Source organism: Sarcophilus harrisii, chromosome 2 (genome assembly GCF_902635505.1).
Source record: "Sarcophilus harrisii chromosome 2, mSarHar1.11, whole genome shotgun sequence".
Taxonomy (NCBI): Eukaryota; Metazoa; Chordata; class Mammalia; order Dasyuromorphia; family Dasyuridae; genus Sarcophilus; species Sarcophilus harrisii.
Genome location: NC_045427.1, coordinates 527,624,102 through 527,651,965, shown reverse-complemented (window position 1 = coordinate 527,651,965; position 27,864 = coordinate 527,624,102). Strand labels below are relative to the sequence as shown.

The 27,864-nt window shown below is 38.9% G+C and overlaps 1 protein-coding gene across 3 annotated transcripts in view; it reads right to left on the bottom strand.

Annotated features, from left to right (window-relative positions):
• Positions 1-609: 609 nt before the first annotated feature.
• Positions 610-27,864, bottom strand: part of OTUD7A (OTU deubiquitinase 7A) — a 292,841-nt gene continuing 265,586 nt past the window's right edge. For all 3 annotated transcript variants that reach the window (XM_031955458.1, XM_031955459.1, XM_031955457.1), the window contains 3 exons: positions 11,098-11,212; positions 10,504-10,588; positions 610-5,813 (listed from right to left, as the gene is read on the bottom strand). In XM_031955458.1, coding sequence (XP_031811318.1) covers positions 4,383-5,813; positions 10,504-10,588; positions 11,098-11,212 — 1,631 coding nt within the window. In that variant the 3' untranslated portion in view covers positions 610-4,382. The remainder of the gene's footprint in view (positions 5,814-10,503; positions 10,589-11,097; positions 11,213-27,864) is intronic.

The following is a 27,864-nucleotide window of genomic DNA, read 5'->3' as shown; positions in this document are numbered from 1 at the left end:
GATTTCTTTTCCCCCAATATTTTTTTGGAGTGGTGAGAGGAAAGGGTGCACTCAAAAATTCATGACACTTCTAACAGCAAGTCTTTGCAAATAGTCAAGTAAATCCACTTTTAGAAATCACATGTATGGATTCAAATCGTTCTGAATCCCAGTTAAGCCATCTGGGAGGGAACATTTATTTAGGTAACAAAAAACTCCACGATAATTTAAGGATTTTGAAGTTGCTTGTTACAAGGGAAAAGTAGGGGACAAAACTCCACCAACTGAAAAAAAAAATCAAGCTTTTCAATGAAAGACATTTGCATGTTCCACCTTTTCAATAGGTAATTTAGGACACACACACAGATAGCATTCAGAACTTTAGAGAACAGTATATAACTCTCTTCTGGTTAAATGTCTACATTACAATTCTCAAGTTACCCCACTAATGTGACAACCCTGTTTATAATAAAGGCGCAAAATATTGCTCTGTGGCATATTTTGAAAATAATATAAAAATAATTTCTATATTACAATTTAAACTTGTCTTGTAAAGTGTCAACATAATATAGCCTGAAATCTACAAACAGAATACACTTACATACACCTTCCTTTAACAATAGACCTTTCTTTTTTTTTTTTTAATCATATACACAGGTAGTAAGTGTGCAAACAAATGTTAAGCAAATTAACGAAACAACCTCCACTGTATTTTATGAATATTTGGTGGGCCTTTTTGATTCTTGCTAAGAATCAATAAGGACACCAAATAAAGACTTAAAATAAACCAAGTGGACCAAAATGAATGTGGACCACCTACAATCATTTGCTATCTGATGGGAGCTTTGATCACCTAATTATGGCAATTCCTCTGGAGCAAGGGATCTTCCTCCTAATGATTCCCACTATTCTAAGGGAATAGTAATATGCCCTTACTATTTATCCCTTTATGTTATCTCCTTTTAAAATTTTGCTTCCATAAGTAAATATAAATCGTAGAATCTTGGAGCTAAGGTGATCTAGTTCAACCCCTTAAATTTGGTTGATGAGGAAACAGGGGCCAAAAAAATAAATGGCTTTCCTGGTGTCATACTGCTAGACAGTTAACTCTCCAAACAAGATCTCCCAAGTCCCAAGAATGATCTTTCTACCATACTACACTGGCAGTCTTCCAAAAAGTGATTCTGCATTCTAAAAAAGCATTTTGTAGCAATAAGCTAATTTTTACCAGTTCATATTCAGTATGATATTATAATTTAGTCAGAAAGACCTCTGGCCAGGGATCTAGCCTAATTCTGTCTTTTATGCAGCATGCAACATAGTGGTGTCCAGAATTATTAAATTATAATATAAAAATAGTTTTTTCTTTTCTTTTTTTTTTTGCAAATACTGTTGGAAGGATGGCTCTCAAGAAAAAGCATAGAAGATGCAATTATTTTATGATCTGAAATGGATGACTCAATCAACAAGCTTTAATTAAGTGCCAGCCACAATGTCTGGGCTCAATTGGTGCCATTAGGGCTTTACCACGCATAGTCAATATGCTGGCTTGACCAGTCCATGTTGTTTTGGACACAGAACATCTTTGTGATGAGACATGTCTAAAATCTTAGCTAGGGAAGATTTTGAACACTTTCTAAATTTTTTTTTTAAGTCTTAGTGGATTATCTTTCAATACCTAGAAGTAGCAGTGGGGTAGGGGTAAAATTTTTTTTTAATTCAAAGGAAAAGATTAGGTTGCCACATTCTCTAAGAAGTGACAGAAATAATTACTTCACATAGAGTTTAAAATTTCTTGTATTACAATACCCTTTTTTTTTTTAATGGGGAAAAGGACTATGGGAAGAAAGGATGCTGAATGTGTTTAAACCAGGCAGAGTGCATGAGAAAGGTAAAACATTTGCATAGCAAGTTTGTCTTTGAAAAATTTGACAAGCAGAAGGACTGTACAATTAGAAAACTTAGAAACAAACATTAACTTTGTTTGATGCTCTCATGCCCCCCCGGGGTGCTTGTGAGGTTCCTATCCATTTCTGGATGTGTATTTGAGCATCATTAAGGTTAGCTGTCGAATTTGTATTTAATCTTGTTAGAAGGAGCAGCCATATGTTCATTTATCTTTGTCTACTTCTGGATTCTACAAAGGAAGCAACCATTTTCCTTAATGCAGTATACTTGTGTCACAAAGCAATAGTTCTGGCCTGACCAAATGAGATAAATCCAAAGAGCTGCTGGAAAACCCTTATACCAGAATTTTAAAAAAGAAAGAAAAAAACCTTTTTTTTTTCTTCTTTTGAGTAACAAAAAAAAACAGGAGAAACATATGCATTATCAATTGTTACACATTCAAAGTATTGTTCAGCATGAAAATTAAAATTTTCAAAAAATTCCCAGTAAAGATTTTTTTTTTTCTATTTACTAAAGAATTTTGACTCAAGGAATTGTTCATGTAAAACTCCAATAACTTGCAGAAAACCTCACATGCCGCAGAATAAAAAAATTAATCACTCACAGGAATTACTCTATTGTAATACTTAAAACAAGTAAAAAAAGTATCCCTTTTTTTTTGTTTTTGTTTTTTGCTGTTAGTGTTCCTTCTTAGCATCTTCTCCAGATGTGAAGCAGTTGGCTCAAATTAAGAGACAGCTCTACCTGTCATTTTTTTTTTTTTTCTGAGGCTTGACATTGTTGTGACCTTGCACAGAAGCAGTTGTCAAGGAGGAATCAAGTACTATTCTAAGGCTCTAAGAGTACTTAATTTTTTTCTTTTGTCATTGAGGTTTCGGTCCCTTATTTATATTCCTCAGAAACAAACAAGTTCTAATCTTTGACTGGAATGGTAAGTTTGGATGTTAGCCATTCCCTTGGCCAAGCTGTCATCTCTAGAGGTAACCCATAAAAGGACAATGGGTATTGCTGTACAAAAGAGGGTTGCTAAGGATACACTTCTGAGAAATTTATGTTTCCTATGGGAGGCACCACACAAGAAAAGGGAAAATTTAATGAGTTTCGGCCTGGGTCTCATCATCCTATGCTAAAAACGTTTACAGGATCTATAAGAGCTGATGTTGGTTCTATAAATTCTGCACAGAACACTCTCTGGCCATGGCCTGAATTAATCTGAGAGGAATCTATCTCCCTCAACATCTATTCCACCCAACTCTACTTTGAATGGATGTAGGTTCAGAACGCCTTTACCACTCATCTTTCAAAGCCAGTCTTCATAATGAGCTCCCAACCTGACCATTTTTTTTTTGTCCACGCAAAAGTGGCTCCCCTGACCTACCATCTGCCGCACCTTTGGCTACCTAAGATTTCCACATGCCCATGGTCAAAAGTCCATTAAAAAAAAGTGGTCAAATTAAAAATCTGAGTGGACCGGTAGCCTTTTGCTCAGGATGAGTTCATTGGGTTGTAGACCTCTCCCACCTGCCTTTGTGGTAAATAAATAAACGGCAGCCATTTCATCCTGTTTCCCCCTTGGATAGCTCCTGTCACCTGAGGCTCTCCAAGCAGTGACAGACTTGAGCAGAAACCTCACAACACCCCTGTGAGGTAGGTTATAGTGTACCCATTTTAGAGAGAACTGGGCTACTTCTGATGGCAGTGTAAATGTCGCCTCTAGACAGATGAAGGTGATAAGAGGGTTTGCTTATGAGATGAAGCCTAAAGGGCCAACCACAATGTCAGAAAAAGTCAAAAAACACCTTTCCAACCCCCTTCCCACCCAACAGGATTGAATGGGGGAGTCGGAGGAAGCAACAACCCCCTCTGTTTAATGCTAACGGGCAGAGCTACCGACACAGACCTTCTCTTCACATTTGTTTCTACGTAACGCCTCGCTAATTGAATCCCTACAGACGTCAACTACCATGGAAGATGTCAGTCACCGTGTTTAAAAAAAAAGTATGAAAGACCATCCCCTTCTCGAAACAAAGGGCTGTGGAATAGGGGTGTTTTCTCGGGGAGCACAGAGATCTCCTGACGGCTCCGAGGCCGACGCCGGCCCACCGCGGCCCACGCCGGCCCACCGCGGCCCACGCCGGCCCACCGCATCGGGCGCACCTCCAGCAGCACGACTTTTCCCTCCATCCTCCTCCTACCTGAGTGACATCAGTGTAAGTTCAGGCACCATTAGTGATTGCTGACCACACACAGACGCAGCACTGACAAAAAAGGGGGACAACCTCTCAGCTGACCGGGGCGTGTAAAAAAGACACGGACAAAATGGAAAATAAATTCTTTATGATAAATTCATCTGGTTTCCGCGTTTCCCCACACACAAGTCACAGCCCGACGGCGGCCGTCGCTGCCGGGGAAGGAAGGGCCGGCTTCTCCCGCCGCCCGCCGCCGGGGCAAAGAGCGGCGCAGGAGGCTGGCTGGTTGCGGGGGCCTCCCGCGCCTCAGTGCCGGTGCCCCTTGGCCTCCCGCTCCCTGCGCTTGAGCTCCTCCTTGTAGCAGTAGGAGCAGAAGTTCTCCGTCTCGGGGCGGCCGTAGAAGGAGCAGTTGTCCTTCTTGCAGCGGCTCTGCGGGAGGGAGTAGGGGGGGCCGGCGGCGCCCCGGCCCCGGCTCTTCTCGTGGCTCCGCCACGCGGGCGCGGCCTCCTCGTCGGCGTACTCGAGGCAGTCTCTGGCGTCGGCCGGCTGGAAGCCGTTGGGGAACGTCTGCGACTTGGGCTCGGCGGGCAGCGCGCAGGCCAGAGACTCCACCGTGTTCACGGTGCGCAGGCCCGCCAGGCGCGCGGGGCTGTAGCTCTGCGAGGACAGCGAGCGGTTCTGCTGGGGGTACGTGGCGCACGTCTTGAGCGTGCCCACCAGCGGCTTGTAGGCGTCCTCCGCGAAGCCGGCCGGCTTGGGGGGGACGTCGTGCAGGTGGATCACGCTCTGCCTCTGCACGGGCGGCGTATGGCTATAGTGGGCGGAGACGGGGGCGGGGCCGCTCCTCTTGGCGCTGTTGCTGGGGGAAGAAAAGGACCCCGGCGGGGGACTGGCGCGGTCCTTGAATTTTAGAACGAGCGGCGTGGTATGGCTTTGAGGCAGGACCGGCGACGCCCTGTCCTGAGGGGGCGGCTCCCGCTTGTCCTTGGGGAAGGCCTCGGGCTCCAGCTTCCGGCAGGGGGCCCCGCCGCCCAGGGAGGCCTTCTTGTCGGCCTCCTTGCGCTTCTGCTCCTGCTCGGCGTTGAAGCGCTCCTGCGCGCTGGTCAGGTAGTAGCCGATCATCTCCTCGTGGAACTGGTGCCGGTGGCTGGTCAGCAGGAGGCCCGCGAAGATGAACTTCCTCTCGCCCTGCATGGCGGCGCGCAGGATGTTGAGGCTGAGCTTCACGTCGGTGCTGTACTTCCACGGGTCCGACTGCTTCTCGGCCGGGGCCTTGGCGCCCCGCTCCGCCGGAGAGCCGCCGGCCTTGTCGGTGGGGGACGGCGTGTTCTTCTCGGAGGGGGACGTGCTGGCGGACTGGCCCGACTCCTCCTTGCTGCCCTTCCGGGACTTGGACTTCTTCTCCTTGGCCCTGTCCGCGCCCTCGCCGTTCTTGCCGTTGCCGGACCCGGCGCGCCCCATTTTCCCGTGCACCAGCCCCCCCAGGCCCCCCATGTTCTTCTTCAGCTTGATTCCGAGGGTCTTGCTGAGGCTGCCCAGCTTGTTGGCCACGGAGTCAGTCCTGTTCTTGTCCTTCTCCTTTCTCTGCTTGTCCTTCTCCTTTTCCTTCCCGTTCTTGCCGTTATTGCTATTGGAGTTACTGCAGATGGAATCTCGGTCCGAGTCCATGGAGTCAGCCAGAGACTGAACGTCCTCCCCCGCGGAAGCTGTAGGAGACTCGGGCTGGGCCAAAGGGGCCTAAACAGGAGAAATCGGGAATAAATGAGAGCCCAGAAAGACCTTTGTCAAGTAAACAGCTTAACCTTAAAAAAACCCCCAGAAACAATAGCCAAAGGCCCCCGATCTTGCGTGATTCTGACCTTTCAGCTACACTCTGACTAGTCTCTATGTACTGTTTAAGTAGCTTTTTTTGTGCACAAGGACATGAAGTACTTAGAGGAAAATCTGGAGGGACAGAAACATGATCTATTCGGCAGCAATAATGAGCAGGGTTTTTAAAAGGCATGACCGAAGGCGTTTATACTAATGCACTGTAGAGACCCTATAATCTGCATGTAAAATTAGCAGGATTGTTGCCATCTGACGACATTTCTGAAAATGGAGCTTGGTGTTTTTTTTTCCTTCTTTCTTTCTTCAGTGAAATCATAAAGGAGGTTGCCTAGAAACACAGAAAACTTGGGCTTTTGGGGGGGATGGGGTGAGCAAAGGGAGTTGCATCTGGAAGAGTGATCCTTGGGTGACCAAGCCTTTGGAGGGTAATCACTGTATCAAAACAGAATCCTCCTCCCCCTCCCAGATCCTGGCACACTCAAGGGAACTCGATCAATAGGCCAATTCAGTCTTAGGCCAGTAATAATCATATTACGTTTTAAAGCACGTTCAGACTACTTCCTTCTCATCCTTGTCTTTGTCCCCATCCCCCATCCCCCCCCATAAGGCTAAGCAAGAAAATTCATGATTCTAAATGCAGGTTCACAGGGTTGTAGAATTTGAACTGAAAGGTGTTGGAATCTTTACAAACTGTTAAGCCATTTTGGAGTAGTGCTCTCCGACCCCAGTTAATGTTCCCAAGAAAACTCTCTCCAGCTCTAAGAGCTTCCTGTATATATATAATCTCCCAAAGGTTAACTCCTCCTTCTGGAGAGAGAGGGATTCTGGGTTATCTCCCAGAGTGCTCCTCTCCAACCCCAGTCAATGTTCCCAAGAAAACTCTCTCCAGCTCTAAGAACTTCCTGTGTATATATATATAAAATCTCCCAAAGGTTAACTCCTCCTTCTGGAAAGAGAGGGATTCTGGGTTATCTCCCAGAGTGCTCCTCTCCAACCCCAGTCAATGTTCCCAAGAAAACTCTCTCCAGCTCTAAGAACTTCCTGTGTATATATATATAATCTCCCAAAGGTTAACTCCTCCTTCTGGAAAGAGAGGGATTCTGGGTTATCTCCCAGAGTGCTCTCTGGCCCTAAGGGAGGTGTGAATTCAGATATCTCATCCTAAGCCCTGAAATCTCCCAAACGTGTGAACTCCATTGAGTACTTAAATACTTATGAGCTCTCTAAAGGTGTGAACACAAGCATCGTTTCTATCAGTTGTACTTAGTACCTTGTTTCAAGTTCTGGCCCCAAATATCTCCTCCTAAGACCAAATCAATCATATTGAACCATGCTAAATTAGATAATTATTGTCTCTATCAACTCCAGTGGCTTAACACTTTGTAAAGATTCCCACAGAAAGGGACCTCAGATGTCATCCACTCCCCCACACATTCCCATTTTACAAATGAAGAAACTGAAGACCAGAGAAGGGAAATTATCAAAAAGGTAGTAAGTAGCAGACTCAAGACTTGAATTCAGATCTCCTAACTTCAACCATCTATCACTCATTTTGAATCCATCCATCCATCCATCCATCCATCCAACAAAAAGTTTCTTGAGCACCCTCAGTACTCTCTCAGTAGACAAGTCAATAGAGTAAGCTACTAAGAAGTTAAAAGAGCCATATTCTTTGTCCCCAAAGTATTGATAATTTAGCTGGGGAGAGAAGACATAACTAATATAGGAAAAGTATCAGTAAGCTGATTGACAAGTGTTATCAAAACAGGCTTTTTATGGAACTGGGTCTAGGAAGATGGGAAAGGTTTCAATAACTAGAGACTGGGTAGGAGACTGGTGAGGGAAGAATAATTGCAAGTAGAACATTGTGAAATAACCCCCCAAGATAAAGTATATTCTTAGGACTAATTTAAAGAGCTGAGTAGATGCAGTTTAAAGGTGAAAATCCTAGTAAAAATTCCCACACAAAAAGTATTTTTCATCTTATCTCTATCTCTTATTACAGAAATTTTACCATTAGAGATTCACTCCTTTGGTTCAATAATTGGCTTTTCATCTTTCAATGTCCCTTATTATTTACTTCTGGGAAATAGGGCACCTTAAACTAGCATCTAATTAAAGATTCAATTATTATTAATTACCATAATAATAATAATAGCTAACATTCATATAGTGCTTTAAAGCTAGCAAAGAACTTTACAGAAGTTCTTTATGTTGAGGTATTATCTCCATTTTACAGCTGAGGAAACAGGAATTTGGTTTCTCGGAGTCACACAGCTTGGAAATATTGCAGGAGGATTTGAATCCAAGTCATCTTGATTCAAATCCAACACTCTATCCACTGACTGGGATAAATAAAGGACTTTGAGGGTCAGGGTCACAGGATCTATTCCATGACCCAGAAAAACTCATGGAGAAGAAATGCTAAGGTTTCAGTAGGAGAGACAGAAGGGTCTTGAATAAAATAAGAGGAAATCAAAGACTAGTTTCATTGTGATAAAGCCTCATCAAGTTAAGGGCAGGTCACTGGCTTCATTCACTGCTCACTGAAAGACTATTTCACCTGAGAGTTTCCACCGGGACTTATTTTGGGACAAGACTTGAAAGTATTGGAAGGTAGGCCCATTTCTCCTCTCTGACGAGAGAGATGTAGAGCAGGATAGAGACCTTAAATGTCAAACAATTCAACATTTTCATTTTACAGATGAAAAAATGGAGGCTTAGTTATATGGTTGCTTTTTTTTTTTTTTAATTTAAGGTCACATAGGTAATAAATAGCCAAAACAAGATATTAATCTTAATACTGTGACTCTAAACCTAGCCTTCTTTCCAGTGGACTATACTCAAGGAGCTAGGCAGGACAGCCAAATGGCTCCATAGTGCATGGAGTGCTGGGCCTGGAGTCAAGAAAGCTCATCTTCCTGAGTTCAAATCTGGCCTCAGACTCTTACCAGGTACATGACCCTGGGCAAGAAACTATTAGCCTCCGTTTCCTGATCACTTAAATGAACTGGAGAAGAAAATGGAGGACCATTCCAGTACCTTTGCCAAGAAAACCCCAAGTTGGGTCACAAAGAATAGGACACAACTGAATGACTCAGCAGCCTGCTGTACCTTGCCTTCACACTTTTGCTGGTTTATGAAAAAGGAAGTCTTGTCTAGGGGCCAATGCCTGCATTGCATGAAGGAGGAAAGCCAGCTCTCCTGGGCAGTATGGGCACATGGAGTCGGAGCGTGGAGTCTAATGCACAATTTTAGATTAATCCTCCTCATCCTCACCACCCAAGACTTCTGCCTCTGAGCTCTGCTTTGCTGGGATGAAGCCAAAACAGCCTACCGTGGGCACGTACAGTAAACCAAGTTGGAGATAGGAGAGAACAGATTGTAATCTGAGGGGAATGACTGATGGAAAAGATGAGTGTCTAAGACACATTTCAAAGAACCACAGAAATGATTTAATCTGACTCCCTTATTTTCATGATGAGGTCCGGAAATAAAGAAGACTTGTAGCTAGAAGCTAAGGACTCCCACTTCATTTCCCTTTCTACTATATAGCAAACCAAGCTTTAAAAACACATCCAATGTTTTCTCCCAGACTCCACTAATTAAATTATAAAATGATGAATTAGATGGATCCTTATAATGAATGACACTAATAATTGTCAAGGCAAGGTTGACATGAAGGCCCCAACTCTGCCTCCCCAAATGGGCCAACTCTCCTTGGGATTACTTCCTCAAAGCCCTACTTTTACTCCTCTAGCTCAGATGCCTATTTTTTCCCCAAACCAATGATCTGGCCGGGCTAATTTTTACATCTGGGAAGAAAATGCCACCTACTGGGAGAAGGAGGAAATTCCTAGAATTTGTCTTTCATTCCTGCCCTCTCAACCTCCTTCCATCCCCCATTATTCACACAAACACACAAAGCTTATAATTAATTCTTCTACAAGGGAGCACAGCACGTTCTGATCTTGGCAGAGAGATATCTCTCCGTTGCGACTTGTCTAAAGCTTGTTTTCTGAGCAAGCATGTTTTTCCTGTCTTTTCTTTATATTTAAAAAAATAAAAAAAGAAAGAAAACTAGTCTCTTTCCCCTCATATGTTTTAGTAAATAAACACACATACACACACACAAAAGCAAGGGCTATGTGACCTAATTCATGCCCCACTCCCAGGAAAATAAGACAAAAAGACAGATGGCATCTTTGTTATACACTCATTTTTTTTTTAAATCTTCCATTCATTAGAAAAAAATGCAGCTCTTCTTTCCTCCTCTTACAACAACCTCTGGTGAGAGGATGAAATTAGCTGGGAAGGGAGAAGGATGAGGAGTTCCCAAGGGAAGATGGAAATGTGGAGGAGAACTGTTAATTTCTTTCCTAACAAGAGGGTTTCTGAAAAAGGGCACTATCGGGAAGTTTTCTTGGAAAGGACAAGTCCAGACTAGGAGAGGACAGTCATCAGGGAAAGAAGCTGAGGGAGCAATGGAGCCCTGGCAAGATGTGCTCTTTCCTGCATTTCATTTTCATATCATCAGGCATTTTGCTTCTGACTCAGAATCTCAGAGAGTGTTTCTGCCTAGCGAGGGAAGGCTTACCCGTGTTTCAGAGGGGATGCGGATCCAAGTGACATTCATGTAGCTGTGCAGAAGGTTCAGCTTGGCTTCTAGAGACAGTATCAAACTGAGGAGTTTGGAAAAAATAAAACAAAATACATACAATATGAGTCTTAAACATGTCAGATGCTCAACTCAAATTAAACACATACACACACACATACCCACACGGAGCTACATTTTCCCAACCCAATGCTTCCTGTATGTTAGAAGAAAATGGTCTGACATCCTACATGTTTCTCAAGAATTTAGTCACAAATATGGAAATATGTTTAAAAGGATTGTATATGTATAACCTATATCAGGTTATGTCTTGGGGAGGAGAGAAGAGGGAGGAGAAAAAACTTGGAACACAAATCTTACAAAAATGAATATTGAAAACAATCTTTGCATGCATTTTGAAAAGTAAAATACTATTGAGGGAAAAAAAAGAATTGCTGTCTCTTACTTGCCTCTTCTCAGAATAGACAGGAATGGACCTTTACCCTCTTCCCCTTTAGTGTTATACTGAGGGAGATGTGAATGGGAAGGAAGTATTTTTGGACAGGGATGGGGGGGAAAGGGTCAGGCTCTTACTTGGCTAATCTGGCGTTATCGTTGTCATCTTTTCCCCATTCCCAGTCCTTCCCAGGATCAACTGCAAAGTGCAAAGGTAGTAATTTGTGTTCAGAGTCAGTGAGAGGGATGACCGCTAGAGGAGAGAAAAAGAGACAAACAAATGAAAAGAAGTATTAAATTTTGGTCACGTGGAAGGATGCTACAGAGATCATTAGAATGAAAGAAAAACATGGAACCTGGAAACCAAATTCTTCTTCTCTTAGGCAAATTTGATATATGTAAGGGGTCATCCAGTAGACAGGTCTTGAACTTCCCAGCAGGAAAGTGTGTATGAAGTGAAGGGAAACCTTTCCATGAAGGGATATGGAGCTGTCTCATTCCTCCCTTCCTTTCCCCAGATTCCCAGCAAATATTGGAAAAACAAAAGCTGCTTCTTTCTAGGGACATGCAAATCTTTTGTTATGGCAGGGGGTAGGCCCTCATAGATTCATTTTTAAACAGAGCTAAGGCCCCAGTCATCTTTTATAATTAACCTTTGCTTGCAGACAAATGGAAGCTATGCTGATCAAGGTCTCAATCTTACCTTTCCTTAGGAGAGTTTGCAACTTTAAAAGAGGTATGTCCCTGAAGCTAAAGCTTTTTTTAGTGATTAGTCTTCCTCTGGGATAGAGGGTTCACAGCAGGTTACCCATAATCCCTTAGTGTTATCATCAATGACAGAATAGACCCCTTAGGATACCTACATGGCAAGACTATGATATTTTCTACTTGTATTTCAAAGAGAAAAAAGATTGTTAAGTGGAGTGTTAAAAATAATTTGTTTTTTGAAAGATCTCTTTAATTCTCAGAGCAGAGTAATTGGGGTGTAAATATCTAAATCCACAGGGATCAAAACAGAATTCTGGCCACATTCCCTAGTCATTTTACAAGGAAAGTCAGAGTAAAATACAAGTGATATCTCAAGGGAGGAGGAAGAAATGAAGTTGGTTTCAGTTCTGGGGGGCCTTAAAGAAAAGGATGAAAGTGGACATCAGGTCAATCCAAGTAAGCTCAAATGAGGTGGATATGAAACACCATCTGTAAAGCACTTTTTATACCTTACAGCCTATATAAATGCCAACAGTTGTTATTGTTACTATTATCAACAGTTAACTGCATGAGAAAATTTCCTGTAGGATTTGGCAAGGAAGTAGCACCAAAGAATGAACAGGAGCTCTTTACTGGGAAGTTTTGAGCTCATTCTGTTGGTCATTCAGGACTGAATTACTTGCTTTACCCTCTAATAATACTGAGCTGCAAGCTAAAACACATCCATAACAACTACCTTTTATCATACCTGTGGCCTCCTCAGACCCCTCACCTTACATGGGAGAGTCTGATACTTAAATCACAGTGCTTGACTAGGAAATGCTGGTTTTTGCATAGTAGTGTCTCCCTTTACCTTTTAATTGTGGATTTCTGGTGGATACACACATAATACATACAAACACACATGTACCTGTGTGCAACACAAAGGTGTATACATATGCATGTGTGTGCATATGTATATATTTATAATGTGGGGGTGTATGTACATTTAAGGTACAGGTTGAAATCTGTACCTTAGGCCTCCCCAGGTCCATGTTTAGTATAATCCAACTCTGGTGACTATGAAGAAATTAATCTTAAATAGTACTTGATTCTCACATTTGAGACCGTTAATCAACTTAGCAGTTATCTGGTACTTTGGATAGAACTCCATACCTGGAGTCAGGAATATCTGAATTCAAATGTGATTTCGAATACTCACTAGTTGTGTTACTTGTAGCAAATCACTTAAACTCTGTTAGTTTATTTCCTCACTTGTCAAGTGGAAACAATAATAGTACCTATCTCCCAAGATTTTCATGAAAATAAAATAGGATAACATTTGTGATGCATTTTGCAAATTTTAAATTTAAATTTAAATATCACACACACACACACACACACACACAGAGGAGCAAATGATGTTGATGGTGTTATTTGTCTGACCATTCCTTTTCAGCCTTATTTACTGATTCTTCACTTATCTCATAACCAATAACCATGGACACCAATTCCCAACAACTGCTCCCCCTCAATTCCTGCAAGATTTTATCTGGCCTCTCTTTTCTCCTCTTTTTATACTATCTTATTATGGTCTTATTAGCTGCCGTGGGTACAATTATCATCGCTATGAAAATAACACTCCAAACTATAAATCTATGCTTAAATTTTCTCCTGAGTTACAGTCTTACATCACCAAAGGCCTCTTAGACATTCAAACTGGATCTCCCATAAGCACTTCAAATTTTCCATGTGCAACACATTTCCCTCAAACCCTGTTTTCCTAGCTTCCTTTTCACTTTTAAGGGTAATCTAGGCTCACAGCCTGGTCGCATCTCCACATCCTTCTTCTAATTCATCCCACATATACGATCCATTGCCAAATCTTGCCAAGTCTACCTTTAGAATATCTATCACGTTCTCTTTACTCATGGTTACCATTTTAGCTAAGGTCTTCATCACCTTTCATCTGGACTATTAAAATGGCTCTCCAACAAGTCTCCCTGCTCTTCCTTGAACACTCCAGTTCACCCTCTAGTCTACTGACAAAATGATTTTTCTTAAGTGTAGTTCTAAATATATCCCTCCCCTTTCCCAATCAATGGGTGCCAGGATCAAATACAAACTCGTCTATGTAGCAGTTAAAAGTTCTTGTTATCCTGGCGTCTTTCTACTTTCCAACCTTCTTACATCGTACTTCCTTCTATGAACTTTGGGATGCTTGTAATTCCTCAAAAATGACTTTCCATCTTCCATGTCAATCCTTTGCACTGATTGTCCCCTAAGGCTGGAATTCTCTGTTCTCTCTCTCCTACTTCAAGATTTCTTTCAAGATTCAGCTCCTGTCTTAACCTTCTGCAGGAAAACTTTCCAAATCACCTCTACTTGCTTGGAAATGTCTCTGCTTAGCACAGATCTGGCACATGGCAAGCACTCAGTAAATGCCTTTTTTTCAGAGGAACATAAGATAACGTGATCATTAATTTTGAGCTAAAAGGAACCTTGGAAGTGATTAAGTCCAATCTCTTCATTCTATAGATGAGGGAACTGAGGCCCAGAGAAGTTAATTTGCTTACCCAAGGTTATAGAGAGTGCATATATCTGAGATAGGATTTTATCCCAGGTCTTCCTAACTCTGAGTTCAACTTCTATCCCCTAAAGCAATGATTCTCAAAGTTTTTGTTCTCAGGACTCCTTTAAAGAGTTGAAAACTATTGAGGATCCCAAAATTTTTTATAAGGATCATATCTATCAGTATTTGCTGTTTTATAATTTTAGAATCAAAACTGATAGAATTTTAAAATATTTATTTCATTAAAAATAATACATTTATTATATGTTAGTGCATTTTATAAATATAAAACATTAATAAATAATATAATAAAATATATGATATATTACATCATTATAATGTAATATAATAAATATATGCATATTATAATATATAACAATAAATATGACAAAATATAAAACTAACAAATAATAAAATTACAAAATATATAATATATAATAAGATGTGATATCTAAAAATATATAATAAAATATATGATATAAGAATATATAATAAATAAGAATATTTTGTTAATAAAAATAACTATTTTACAAAACAAAAATAGTGAGAAGAGTAGCACTATTTTATTTTATTTTTGCAAATCTCTAATATCTGGCTTAATAAAAGCCAGTTGAGTTTGCTAATAATAATTATTGCTAACATGTATATAGCATTTACTATCCCAAGATATTTATATCTCATTTGATCTTCACAACAACTTTGAGAAGTAGGTGTTATCAGTAGCCTCATTTTTTTACATATGAGGAAACTGAGGCAGGTAGAGTTCAAAATGATAAAGTTCTGGGCCTGATCAGGAAGACTTGAGTTCAAATTTGACCTCAGATACTTCCTAGCTGTGGGATCCTGGGCAAACCATTTAATCTTGTTTGCTTTAATCCACTGGAGAAGAAAATAACAAATCACTTCAGCTTTTTTGCCAGGAAAACCCCATGGACAAGATTGACATGCTATGGCCCAGGTAATCAGTAAGCATTGGAAATGGTTAAATGACTAAACAGCAATAATAAGTATCTGATACTGAAATTTGAACCCAAGCCTAACCCTCTATCCACTGTTCCACCAACTGTCCAAATTTGTTTTTGCATTCAATTTACTGTTATATATTGTTCTGATTGAAATATATCAAAATTCAGCTTCATATAGCTTTGTGATTAAAAAATGGAGTATTTTTATAGGCAAATTAACATCTGAGTATTATTAAATTATTTTGACTTCATAGACAACATAAAAAGGTCTCAGGGACTTCTAGGGGTCCATGAATTCTACTTAAAAACCTCTGGACTTAGACAATGCTGTCTAATAATTAACTGATGAACACCTGAATTTGATTCCTTCTTCTGCGATTTACTATCTGTATAACCACAAGAAAGTCACCCAAACTCTCAGCACCCAACATTTCTTCTAGCTTTAAGTTGATGATATATTGATGATGATAATTCTATGATCAGTTTTCTCATTTGCCAAATGGGGATAGCAGAATATTTAACTTTTAACTTTAACTTATAGATATTGATATAGGTTATTGTGAAATTTGAAGATGGCAATGTAGGTAATATGTTTGGTAAATCTCTAAATACCAGCTATTATCCTTAATATAAGTAGTTTCTTTATGTCTATGTGCCCAGCACTTACCACTTTTCCTTGAATCAGTAGGTACATAATAAATATTTGCTGAATGAATTGAATGCATAAAGGTATGAGAAGAGAGAAAAAAATTACATTCCTATCATTAGTCTTTATTAGTATTTGATTTTCTATCAAGCAACACTAGAAAAAATGGAATTCTGCTCCCAAATATTGCTGTAGAGAAGCTGAAGAAAATCACACTATTTCTCTCCTTTCCTTTCTGTCCCTTCCCTCAGGAGAAATACAAATATCTACAAAATAGCAATCTATTTTGCAAGAAACTTGCTGATTTCATTAGCTAACCCTTCAGAGTAGCTTGTTTGTTGTGGCAAAGACTTTGACTCACCAGTTGTTTATAAGTTTAAATTTGCCAGTTTACCACCTAGGCAGGTGGTTGGAAAGACCCTGGTTTGAACAGTTCATGGCCGTCAGAGTTACAGTTGTTGGCGGGAGAGACTTTTTCATCTTTTATCATCCATACCAGAAAGAATCATCAGGATTCATTGATGAACCCAGAAGAACCATGGGGAATCCTTCCAAAGCTGAGTAAGCCAGCAAGCACATAGAAAAAGGATGAAAACTCCCCTCTTAAATCTAGCTGTATACCAAGCATGCAGATGATAAAATGTACACTGACAGGATAATGAGAGGATTTTTCTTCCTAAAACATGAAACTGGAGGCTAGCTTTCCAATTCCTAAAATCCTATTACTTTTTATTCTCTCCTTTTGCAAAGATGATTACAAGCAGTGCTCTCCATTCTCCCTTCTGAATTCTATTTTCTTTATTGAATGATACCTGAGAAGTTAGGCAACTAGGTGGCAGAGTGGATAGAGCAGCTTCCTGAAGTCAGGAAGCTTCATCTCCCTGAGTTCAAATTCAGCCTTCGACACTTACTTGCCATGTAACCCTAGGCAAGTCACTTAACCTGTTTGCCTCAGTTTCCCTATCTGTAAAATGAGATGGAAATGGAAAACCAGTCCACCATCTTTACCCAAATGGGTTCATAAAGGATTAGCCAGAACTAAAAACAAAACAAACAAACAAAAATCTGAACAACAAAGTATGTACAGTGTATTAGGGCAGAATAATCTGGGTTATAATTGAAAGGATCAAAGGATTATAGAATTAGAGCTGGAAAAGGCATTAACTTTTATTTTAATGCCCTCATTTTAAAATGAAAAATAAGGAAAGGGAGGGTTATGAGAGCTAAATGATATGACATTGACTCCAAATCCATCATTTTTTCTACTGCTTTGAAAGGGCACTGGTTTTGGAGTAAAAGAACCTGAATTTGTTAGATGTGTGGCCATGAACAAATCATTGTTCTACTTGTGGGGCTCACTTTTTTCATCTATGAATGAATAAATTAAATTAGAAGATCTCAAAGGTCCTTCCATACTAGTACACATTTAACAATTGGTTGTCCAAAAAAAAAAACAACAAAACAAAACAAAACAAAAAAAAAACCCTGTACACATTATACACTTCTAGATTTAATCTATATTACTGACATTTTCCCCCTTCACTTTTAAAAATAAAAATAAAATCAACAAAGCAATCAAGCCCTGATTTATACCATATGCAGATATATCAGGTATAAATGCTAAATTGAAATTTTAACAACTTCCAGCATGCTTCTGTTTCCAGCTCTACACCCTGTCATTTGATACCTGTGTTAACTTTGAACAAAGCATTTATCTGTTTGGAAGATCAATTTTCTTGTATGTAAAGTGACTTGTACTTCTCTGTCTCACTGTATTGTGTATATAAGATAATGTATAACCCATAATTAAATAGAAACAGCTTAATAAAGGCTTGTAGACTATATGTGAAGCCCTTTAAGAAAACATTCTAAATCTATATGCCCATATTTTCTGAGCCCAAATTTCGGACATATGATGTGATTATTACTTTTACAAAAATCTTTCTCCCTAAATTCCTCATGGTAGGTTTCCAAGATTTCTTTGCATTTATCTTAGTCACTTTATATCATAATTATTTGTGTATTTGAAATATACATATTAAGAGGAAAATAGAAAATAAAATCAGATTAGCAGGTTTCTAGAGGGGCTCACTTGAAACAGGTATGAAACAAGGTGTACATCTTTATAGTCTATCATCCCCATCTTCTGCTATTCTTTATATTTATATGTTTATAATATATATTTAAATTATAATATTATTAATATTATTATCTACTTATATATCACTATATTTATATTATTCTTAATAAAAGCTTGTTAAATAAATGATGAATGAGTTCTTAATTTCTTATTACTTTCATTCTAATTCTACAACTTTTAGTCATTTTTAAAGACTTAAATATAAACAATCATGCCATCTCGTGGTTGCAACTGAAAACTACAGGCAGATCTTTAAACAAAATCTACCCGAGTCACCCAATGCCATTTTTTACTTATCACTCATTTTGGGGATATGGTATCATTTCTATTTTCAACTTCAGTCACTTTCGAGCAGCAGCAGCAGAGGAACAACAATAATAACAACAAAAACATTTCTTGGATATCCTAGCATGGGGCTAGACATTGAGGGGAATAGAAATTTGAGACACTCACTGGGCTTTGATCTAGTAACAACTCACTTTTACCAATCACTTTATAAATAATGTCATAAAGTAGGGAATGCACAAACCCCTGCCCCTTAAAATGAGATGAGGAAACAGTTTATAAATGCAAACTCTTCAGAACTTAAAATCTTTAACAGCTCCCTACTACCTTCAGGATTAAGTATACAACTTATGATTCTGGCATTCAAGCATTTACAGAATCTGGCTGTGGCCAGGGGCTCTTAATACAGTGTCCAAGGGATCTGTAGACAGATTTCAGTGCATCTGTAAACTTAGGGCCTTAAAATATTTTTTATAAAATACATTGATTTTCTTTGTAATCTTATATATTTTATTTTATGTCTTTAAAGACATTATTCAGTGATTTTTACATATGTGTGTGTGTTTATGTCTAATTGTAGCCTTCTCTAGAGTGAGAAGGAGTGGGGAAGAAAAAAGGGGAAAAGATGTTACATGATAACTGTATTACATATTTAAAAGAAATAGCAAGTTGTACACAAAAAAGATTTACAGTTTCATGTGCAATCATTTTTCATTCTACTATGTTATGGAAATGTGTGTTATTCTAGAAACTAAACATTAAAGTAAAGTATATAATTGGGGTAAAGTTTTGATACTTGAAGATGGGAAAAAAATATGACTTTATTCAGGAAAAGGGTCCATAAGTTTCACGAGACTGTTAAAGGAAGTAGGAGTGGGAGTGGTGATACAAAACAGGATGAGAACTACTGTAAAGATTCCAACATCTCCCCTTTTCTTTTGATTTAGAACATAGGTGGTCATAACCTCCTTGACTTTTCAAGGAGGTGAGAACCCCCAAAAGGTGATCATGCCTTCCCTGACTGCTCAAAAAGGAGTGAAAACACCATAAAAAGAAGGTGGTCAGTCCTCCCTGACATCTCAGGAAGGGAGATGAAAACACCAAAGGAAAATAGAAAATCAAATCAGATTAGCGGGTTTCTAGAGGGGCTCACTTGAAACAGGTATGAAACAAGGTGTACATAAATCCATCAATAAACTACAGTTGTAGTCTACCTCTTCAACCTTCTCTGACACAACTCTACTTCATACTTTTAGCCAAAACGGACTACTTTCTGTTCCCTTTTCTTATTCTACCCTTTCTTATCAACACATCTTTAGTGACATAACTGAAAGAAATTATCTGCCTTTAAAAGTTCTCGTATTCTTTCAAAATCCAATGCAGATATTGCTTCTTTTGTGAAGTCTTCTACCTCTCTCCAGATGAAAAATCTTTCTCCCTAAATTCCTCATGATAGGTTTCCAAGATTTCTTTGCATTTATCTTAGTCACTTTATATTATAATTATTTGTGTATTTGAAATATACATATTAAGAGTTCAAGGTTCTTCAGAGTAGGTTGCTGTCCAATATTTCTGCAGCCTTTCCTGAATAATAGTTACTTGATAAATGCTTGTCCAAATTATCAATTATTCTACTTCTAATTCAGAGCCTGACTTAGGTAGAACTATGACATCATCTAACTGTGTCTAAAATGTCATCTTCCTTTCCTTTCCATATTGCTATCTCTTTTCTCAGCACTCAAATAAACAGGTCCTTGAGCTATCCGGTGTTCTATTACTCAAGTCCTTGATCTAATTTATTAAACTAATTCTTCTTCTTGTTAGGTGTTAGCCTACCTTAAGGCAGGAATTCTTAATCTGAAGTCTATAAGCTTGGGGCTTCAATATAATTGACTTCCTTTGTAATTCTATGTATTTTATTTTATTCATTTAAAAACATTCTTCTGATAAGTGATCAATAGACTTCATTGGACTGCCAAAGGGGTCCATAGTACTTAAAAGTTAAGGATTCCTGCCTTGAGGTATTGTATTACCTTATTTCATGGGGTAGTTATATTAAAATTGGACATTCAAATGCCAGTAAGTTTTCATGTCCTAGAGGAATGACTCATTTTAAAGGAATATTAAAAAGGAATATTAAATTAGCATTATGGGTATGATGGACTGTAGCCTATTGCCAATGACTACTTGAAAGCAATAAAGTAGTAAAAAAAAAAAAAAAGATTTTGCTCAGGAAATACAGGATGAGAAAAAGGCGATGGACAACCTGAGAGCATACAGTTATCTATGGAATGCTCAAAACCTAGAGGCAGTCCTATAGCACCATGAGATGATCCTCTAGGGAGCATTTACGAGAGGGTATAGCCAAGAATTGCTAAAGCTGAGAAGGTGAGAGAGTTTGGTATCTTTGTAGGAAGTACTCAAATAGCTGAAATTACAGTCTCATTGAAGTAAAGGATATTCCTGATTAAAAGGCCTCCTGGTATTCTACAAATTAGACTCATAAACATCCTCCATATACTCTTGTTCTAAGAATAGATTCTAATTGATGATGGTACTGAAGATAATGATTCACATTAATATAGTGCTTATTACACGGTATTGTCTTTTCTTACTATCTCACTTGACCTTCATAGCAATCACTTTATAAGGTAAACAGTATAGGTATTAATACCCATATTTTCTAGACACAGAAGGAGTGGGTGACATATCCAAAGTCACCCTTTAAATGGTGGTATCAAGACTCAAACACAAGGCTAGTGTCCAATAGATTTTATCTCCCTGACTCAAGTCTCTTTCCACTCTACTCACCTGTCAAAGTAATTTTTTTAAGTGTAAGTCTAATTGTGTCAACTGCTCAACCAATTCTAGTGACTTCCTATTATTTACAATAGTGGTCTCAAATTCAAATAGAAACAGGGACACTAAACTGTAGATAAGAATCCTTGTGGGTGCATATTGATTTTGAAAACTTCACATTACATTATCTATGTTTTATTGTATTTTCATTTATTTTGTTAAATATTTACCAATTACATTATAACACCCTGTTTTCCAAAACATCCTATTTCCAAACCATTAATAATAATAATTACAATTTATATAATGCTTTAAAATTTGCAAAGTACTTCCCAAATAGTATTTCATTTTATCTTCATAGCAACCCTGAGAGATAGATGCTCTTATTATACCCATTTTACAAGTGAGGTAAAGGAGGCTGAGATGGTAAGTGGCTTGTTCAGAGTCACAGTTAGTGAGTATCTAAGGCTGAATTCAAACTCAGGGCTTTCAGACTTCCACAGTCTAATTGGTCAATTAGTTGTTTCAGGGTAGAATGAATTGTTTGTATGGTATCTATTTGCTGGTTACAAGGTGTTGTACTCCATTTTGTTGCTAAACATGCTTAGAGAAATCCTTATTTCAAAATATACTTTTTGAGGAAAAGTACATTAATATGTTGTTATTGGAACTGTGGTCTGGTCCAATTATTCTGGACAGCAATTTGGAATAAGTAAAATATGACTAAAATATCCATACACTTTGACTCAAGACCAAGGAAGTCAATGATAAAAATTAAAGATTCTCACATATTAACAGATTTCCAAGAGATTTATAATAGCACTTTCTGTAGTAGCAAAGAATTGGAAATAGAGCCAGTTCCTATGAATTAGGGAAAGGCTAAACAAGTTGTGGTCCATGAATGTAAAGGAACATTACTGTGCTATAAAAAATGATGACTATGATGAATGGCTAGACTAATATGAACTACTGAAAGGTGAAACAAGAAAAACCAAGAAAATAATATGCACAATAACAGTAATATGAATAGAAGGAAATAACAACAGCAAAAGAATGGAAATTAAATATCACAAAATTATAATGATCAAGCTTGTCTCCAAAGGAGAATAAAAGAAGGCATCTCCTAACATTCTTCAAAGAGATGGAGAACTATGGCTACTGAATGCTGTAGATACTGTCAGACAATTTCAGTGTGTTTGGTTAATTTTGCTGAACTGTTCTTTATTTAATCTTTATTTTTTGTTATAAGGGATGCCTCTTTGGGGAGAAGGGATACATCAGTAAATGTTAGTAATATAAAAAAAGACATCAAATTTATTTTTAAATGTCAGTTAAAAAAAACCTGAAAAGACTAATAAGCACCTGAATAAGATTTCAAGAATAAGGCAAGAGTTGTTGGCAAAGTTTAGGCTACTTGACAGTGCTGCATATTTCATGTAATATAACTCTGGTTACTCCTGTCAGACCCATCACTTTCTGTTGATGGAAGTAGAAATCTGGAACATATCCCAGCTGAATGAAGTGGAGGGAGCTCTAGGTTGCTGTGGGTTCGATGTACTTTTAATATTTACTGGCAAACAAGGGTGATGGGGGAGATTGCAAAGTTCCTATTATGTACAAATTGACATGATTTTTGTGACATCTCCTTTAGTTTCTCATACAGAATAAAGACTCCAAGATCCTTTATAGATATATGCACCCAGAAGATCCCCCTACATAACCCCAACAAATATATCCAACTGCCCTCACAATGCATATCCTTATCAGTCAAAAGTAATTAATTTTTTTTATTAAATACTAACTGTATACCATACAATTTGCTAATTACTAAGAGAGGGGACTATAGAGAAATGTAGAAACATAGCTCCTTCTCTCAAAAAACTCATTCTAATGGAGGAGACAATATATAAATATTGTCCATAATATGTCTACACACACACACACATATATATTTCATGGAATATATATATATATATATATGGACAAAAACTCATTGTAATGGAGGAGACAATATATATTGTCCATAATATGTACACACACACACACATACACACATACATAATATATATATATATATATATATATATATATATATATAGACAATATGGACAAAAACTCACTCTAATGGGGGAGACAATATGTAAATATTGTCCATGAGAGATCTATCTTATCTATCTATCTCATGGACAATATTTATATATACTGTAAACAGAAGGTAATTATGGAAGGAAGGCACTGGTATGGTGTGGTGACAAGGGACAGGAAACAATGGGCAAGGAATAGTCTCCTACATAACCTGGGATTTCAGCTGATTCTTGGAGGAAGTCTAGGAATTCGGAAAGTGGTAATGAGAAGGGAGAACATTTCAAGCATGAGATTTATCTCTCCCTATGACCACCTACCAAAATACAGCCCATTTTAGAACAAAGGCAGTTGCTAGTAATGTTCCAAATGTAGTATAAAAATACTACACTTTTACTTCTTTTCTCTGTTTCAACAAGACCATGTTCTGCTCACTATCCTCTTGTCCAGTGAAATGATGCTAGCCTAAGTTCTAGTAAGTATATTTCAGATGGTTTTTGAATGGTCCTATACTAGTATATTTGGGTTGGATCCAACTCTCAGGGGAAACATAGAAAGCCAGGTGGCTTTCAGCCAACTCAGAATTTTACAGTTTGAGATTAGAAGCAGATGAACAAATGACAAAACTGGGACTAGATCAGTGAAATGATTTATTTGAGGAAGGTGATACAGATCAGTAGAAAATGAATTAACTACTACTGTACTACCTAACATTTAAATAGCACTTTATAATTTACAAAGTGTTTTACACATAGTGTTTTATTTTCATCCCATGTGGTAAGTATTGTTGTTATTCACATTTTAGAGATGAAGGAACTGAGGCTGATGGGAATTAAATGATTTTTGCCCAGAGTGATCCAACTAGTAAGTGACTGCAGCTGAATTTGAATTCAGATCTCCCCAATTCCAAGTTCAATTTTCTAGCTATATCACCTAGTCAGCTGGCAAATATAATAGGACTTAGGCTCTTCTAATGCCATTTTAGTGCTTTTCTCATTGCACCACAGCCCAACTTTTGCATCTGCAGCATCCATACTGTATTACTAGGTTTCACCAGACTGCCAAAGGAGGTGGGGAGTGGGGAGGAACCATAACAGAGGATGAGAACAATAGTTCCTTTTCCCTCATTTACAATCCCCTGATTCTTTCTTCTTTTCTCCTTTCAATGTTCTTCATATTCTCTACTATTCAAATTATCTCTCGATCACCTTCCCATTATATCTCTCTCTTCCCATCTTAACCAGTTCACAACATTTTATTTCTAATCTACCAATATCCCTCAGTTCTTGAGAACTTGTGAATGCAGTCCTGTGCTCTCTGTTTGGCTTAGGGCTGACAAACATACAAAGCTATTGTGAAGCCCGAGTCAGCCTAACCGTTGTTGATTCATCCCCAGGAACAAAGGGAACATGGCAAGACTGTTTTGCTTCCTCTGAATCCAGAAAGGAAGGCTCTGTCAGCAACTGGGTAGCTGTGGGGGGAGAGAAGAAGGCAACTATTGCTTTCTTAGGAAGGATTTTCTTCTCTCTGCCACTTTTGTGCCATTGTAGGTTATGCTGCAAGCGAATGCAGTGTGGGTGGTGGTGGTCAGGGGGCTTAGGTATTGGTATAAATGGCATGGGCACGTCCCTGAGGAGCTGGGGGCTGGCAGAGTGGTCGCAGTGAGCAGCTGGATTTTGTCTCAGGTGAAGGCTCAGGGTGAGAGCAGTTAAATGCATAGGCCTGAGGTTTAGGAGACATATTTTGGGACTGGCCTGAGATTAGGATTCAAAGCAGATGGCTAGGGATTGTGATCTGACAGGTCAAACTGAGAGCAAGAAACAGAGAGATGGGAGCACTTCGCGTCACTGCGTTGGCCACGCAGGTCCTTCCCTTGTAAGGGTCTCATAGTGCCGTATGAGGGTACTTCTTGGTTGTTAATGCTCCATGCATAGCATATCCCAGTACTGAGTGACTGCAGACGGCCGAGCTCATTCTTTTTCTGTTTCAGAAGTTGGGAGGGAGAGTCAAAATGGCACAGGAGAGAAAGACCTCTAGTGTTTTAATTTCTCCTCACATTGAGCAGGGGTCCTCAAACTACGGCCCACGGGCCAGATGCAGCAGCTGAGGACGATTATTCCTCCTCACCCAGGGCTATGAAGTTTCTTTATTTAAAAGCCCACAAAACAAAGTTTTTGTTTTTACTATAGTCCAGCCCTCCAACAGTCTGAGGGACAGTGAACTGGCCCCCTATTTAAAAAGTTTGAGGAGCCCTGATTCTAGGGAGTCTTGATCATGTCATTCAAGAAGGAAAATCATTGTGAGTCATTTTACCAGTCTGGGTTGGCAAAGAGAGACAGAGAGGTCTGCAGATCCTGAGAGGGAAGCATAGAAATGCAGAACTATCCCAAGTACTTTTTGTGAATATGTATGATTTAATCTTCATCTAATCTTGGGAGCTTAAAAGTTATTGTTGTCACCATTTTACAGTTGGGGAAACTGAGATAAACAGAACTTAAGTGACTTGCCCAGGATCATATGGCTTGTAAGTATCTGGGGCTAGGTTTGACAGCTGGTCTTCCAGGATTGCAGGCCCAGGATTCTGGTTCTATCTATTAGGCCACTCCGGGGCAGCTTGGTTGCTCATTTCTAGTTCCAGGTCATAGATCCAGGATGGACTGAGGAGGGGGCTAGAGCCAAGAGGTACCATTTCAGGGTGAGAAGAGAGCATGAACTTAGGCTGTGTCCTGAGCAAGGCATGTGGCTTGGACCCAGGGGCAGAGCAAGATCTCAGGCTAGCCCATTCTGAAGCCTGCAGAGAAGTAACTGGGGCAGGAATCCCAGATGAATGGGAACTCAGCAGTTCTTGCTATGAACCAGAAGAATCCAGTGGCAGGTACAGTCACTCTATGATTTCCCTACTCCCAATTTACAGCATTATGGAAAAAGGTATCGGGCCTTCTCTTTCCTTCTATTTCTTCCCACTCTCCCATACCCCTCCAACCCTGTTGCAGTTTATTTTCCGTTTCAATTATTTTAACATGCTTTGACCAATATCAAAAATGTTGGGAAGAGGGACAGCTTATGCAAAGCATGATCTTTTCAATGAATCCTGGTTACCTCAGAGTAAAGTTCAAATTCCTATGTCTGGATGTTATCTTTTCTTAAAAACCTGCCTTTCCTCTCAAACTCCTTGTTTTTGTTAATGAAACCAGTGTCTTTCCTGATACTTAGGACCAAAGCTATGGAATCATCTTTGACTATTCCATATTTCTCATTCTTTACAAATAATTAGTTGCAAATCCCAATGACTCAATTTCCACAAAATTTTTTCTTTTATTCCTTTTTCTTTTCTTAAAGTATAAGTTCAAGTTAGTTGTTTCCATAACACTATCTATCCATCTCATCTTTTTTCACCCTCTTTTCTTTTTGCCTTCAAATTTTCCAAACATCAGGGTCTTTTCTAATTAATCCTATCTTCTCATTATGTGGTCAAAGTATTTAAGCTTTAGCTTCAATATTTGAACTAGCAGTGAATATTCTGAATTTTCCTTTAATCACTGACTGATTTGATCTTCTTGCTGTTCAAAGAACTCTTAAAAGTTTTCTCCAGCAATTCAAAAGTGTTGATTCTGGGTGCTCAGTATTCCTTATAGTCCAATTCTCCCAGCCATATGTTGCTACTGAAAAAAACAAAGCTTTGATTCTAAGGACCTTTGCCATCAAGATGATATCTTTGATTTTTATTATGCTGTCCAGATTTGCCATAGCTTTCCTTCTAAAGAGCAAATATCTTTAAATTCCATGACTATATTTGCCATCTTCAGTGAGCCCAAGAATATAAAATCTGACACCGCTTCCCATATCTTCTCCATTTATTTGCCAGGAAGTAATGGGACTAGTTGCCAAAGTCTTGGTGCTTTTTTTTTTCTTAATGTTAAACTTCAAGCCAGCTTTTATACTCTTTTCTTCTTCCCTCCTCAAGAAGCTTCTTAATTCTTACCATAGTACTTTTAATTCATTCATTCATACATACATTCATTCATTCACTCCTATACTTTATATTACAGAAACTTGTCACTCATCCTCTGATCTTATTTTGTGTCTTACCTTCAGGAATATGCTTCTTTCTTATCTATGCATGTTGAAACCCCCCTCCTCAGATGATCCTAGATCATTCTGCCTGAATCTCTTCTTTGTTCTATCACAGAAAGTGCCGTACATTTGACAACATGACTCTTCTCTACTAGAGTGCAGGCAAGGTTTCAAGGTAGCAAGGATGCTTTTCATCTTTGCATTCCTAGCCCCTAATACTTGGGCATAATCAATGATTAATGTCATATAAGTAGTTGTTGTGCTTCACGTTAATATTCAAGACCAGCTAAAATCGCTGCCGTTATACTTTCCAAACCTTACCTCCTTCTGGGCCCTACATTTTAACCAAACTGGACAACTTATTATTTCTTTCATATATACTCCAATTTATGTCTTCTTTGTTTTTGTTCCTAATAGCTCCCTATGGCTTGAATATTGCCTTGCTCTTCCTTTTTTCTGTTGGATTTCTCTCCAACATAGATTATGACTCAGGGATTACTAGTAGATAGGGCACTGGAATGAGAGTCAAAAAGATCTGGATTCAAATCCCACCTAACACACCAGCTGTGTAATCCTGGCCAAGTCTGTTACCTCTCTTACACTACATTTCTGATCAATGATCTGATCCTATATAAAGCCTCCCCTTATTTTACCC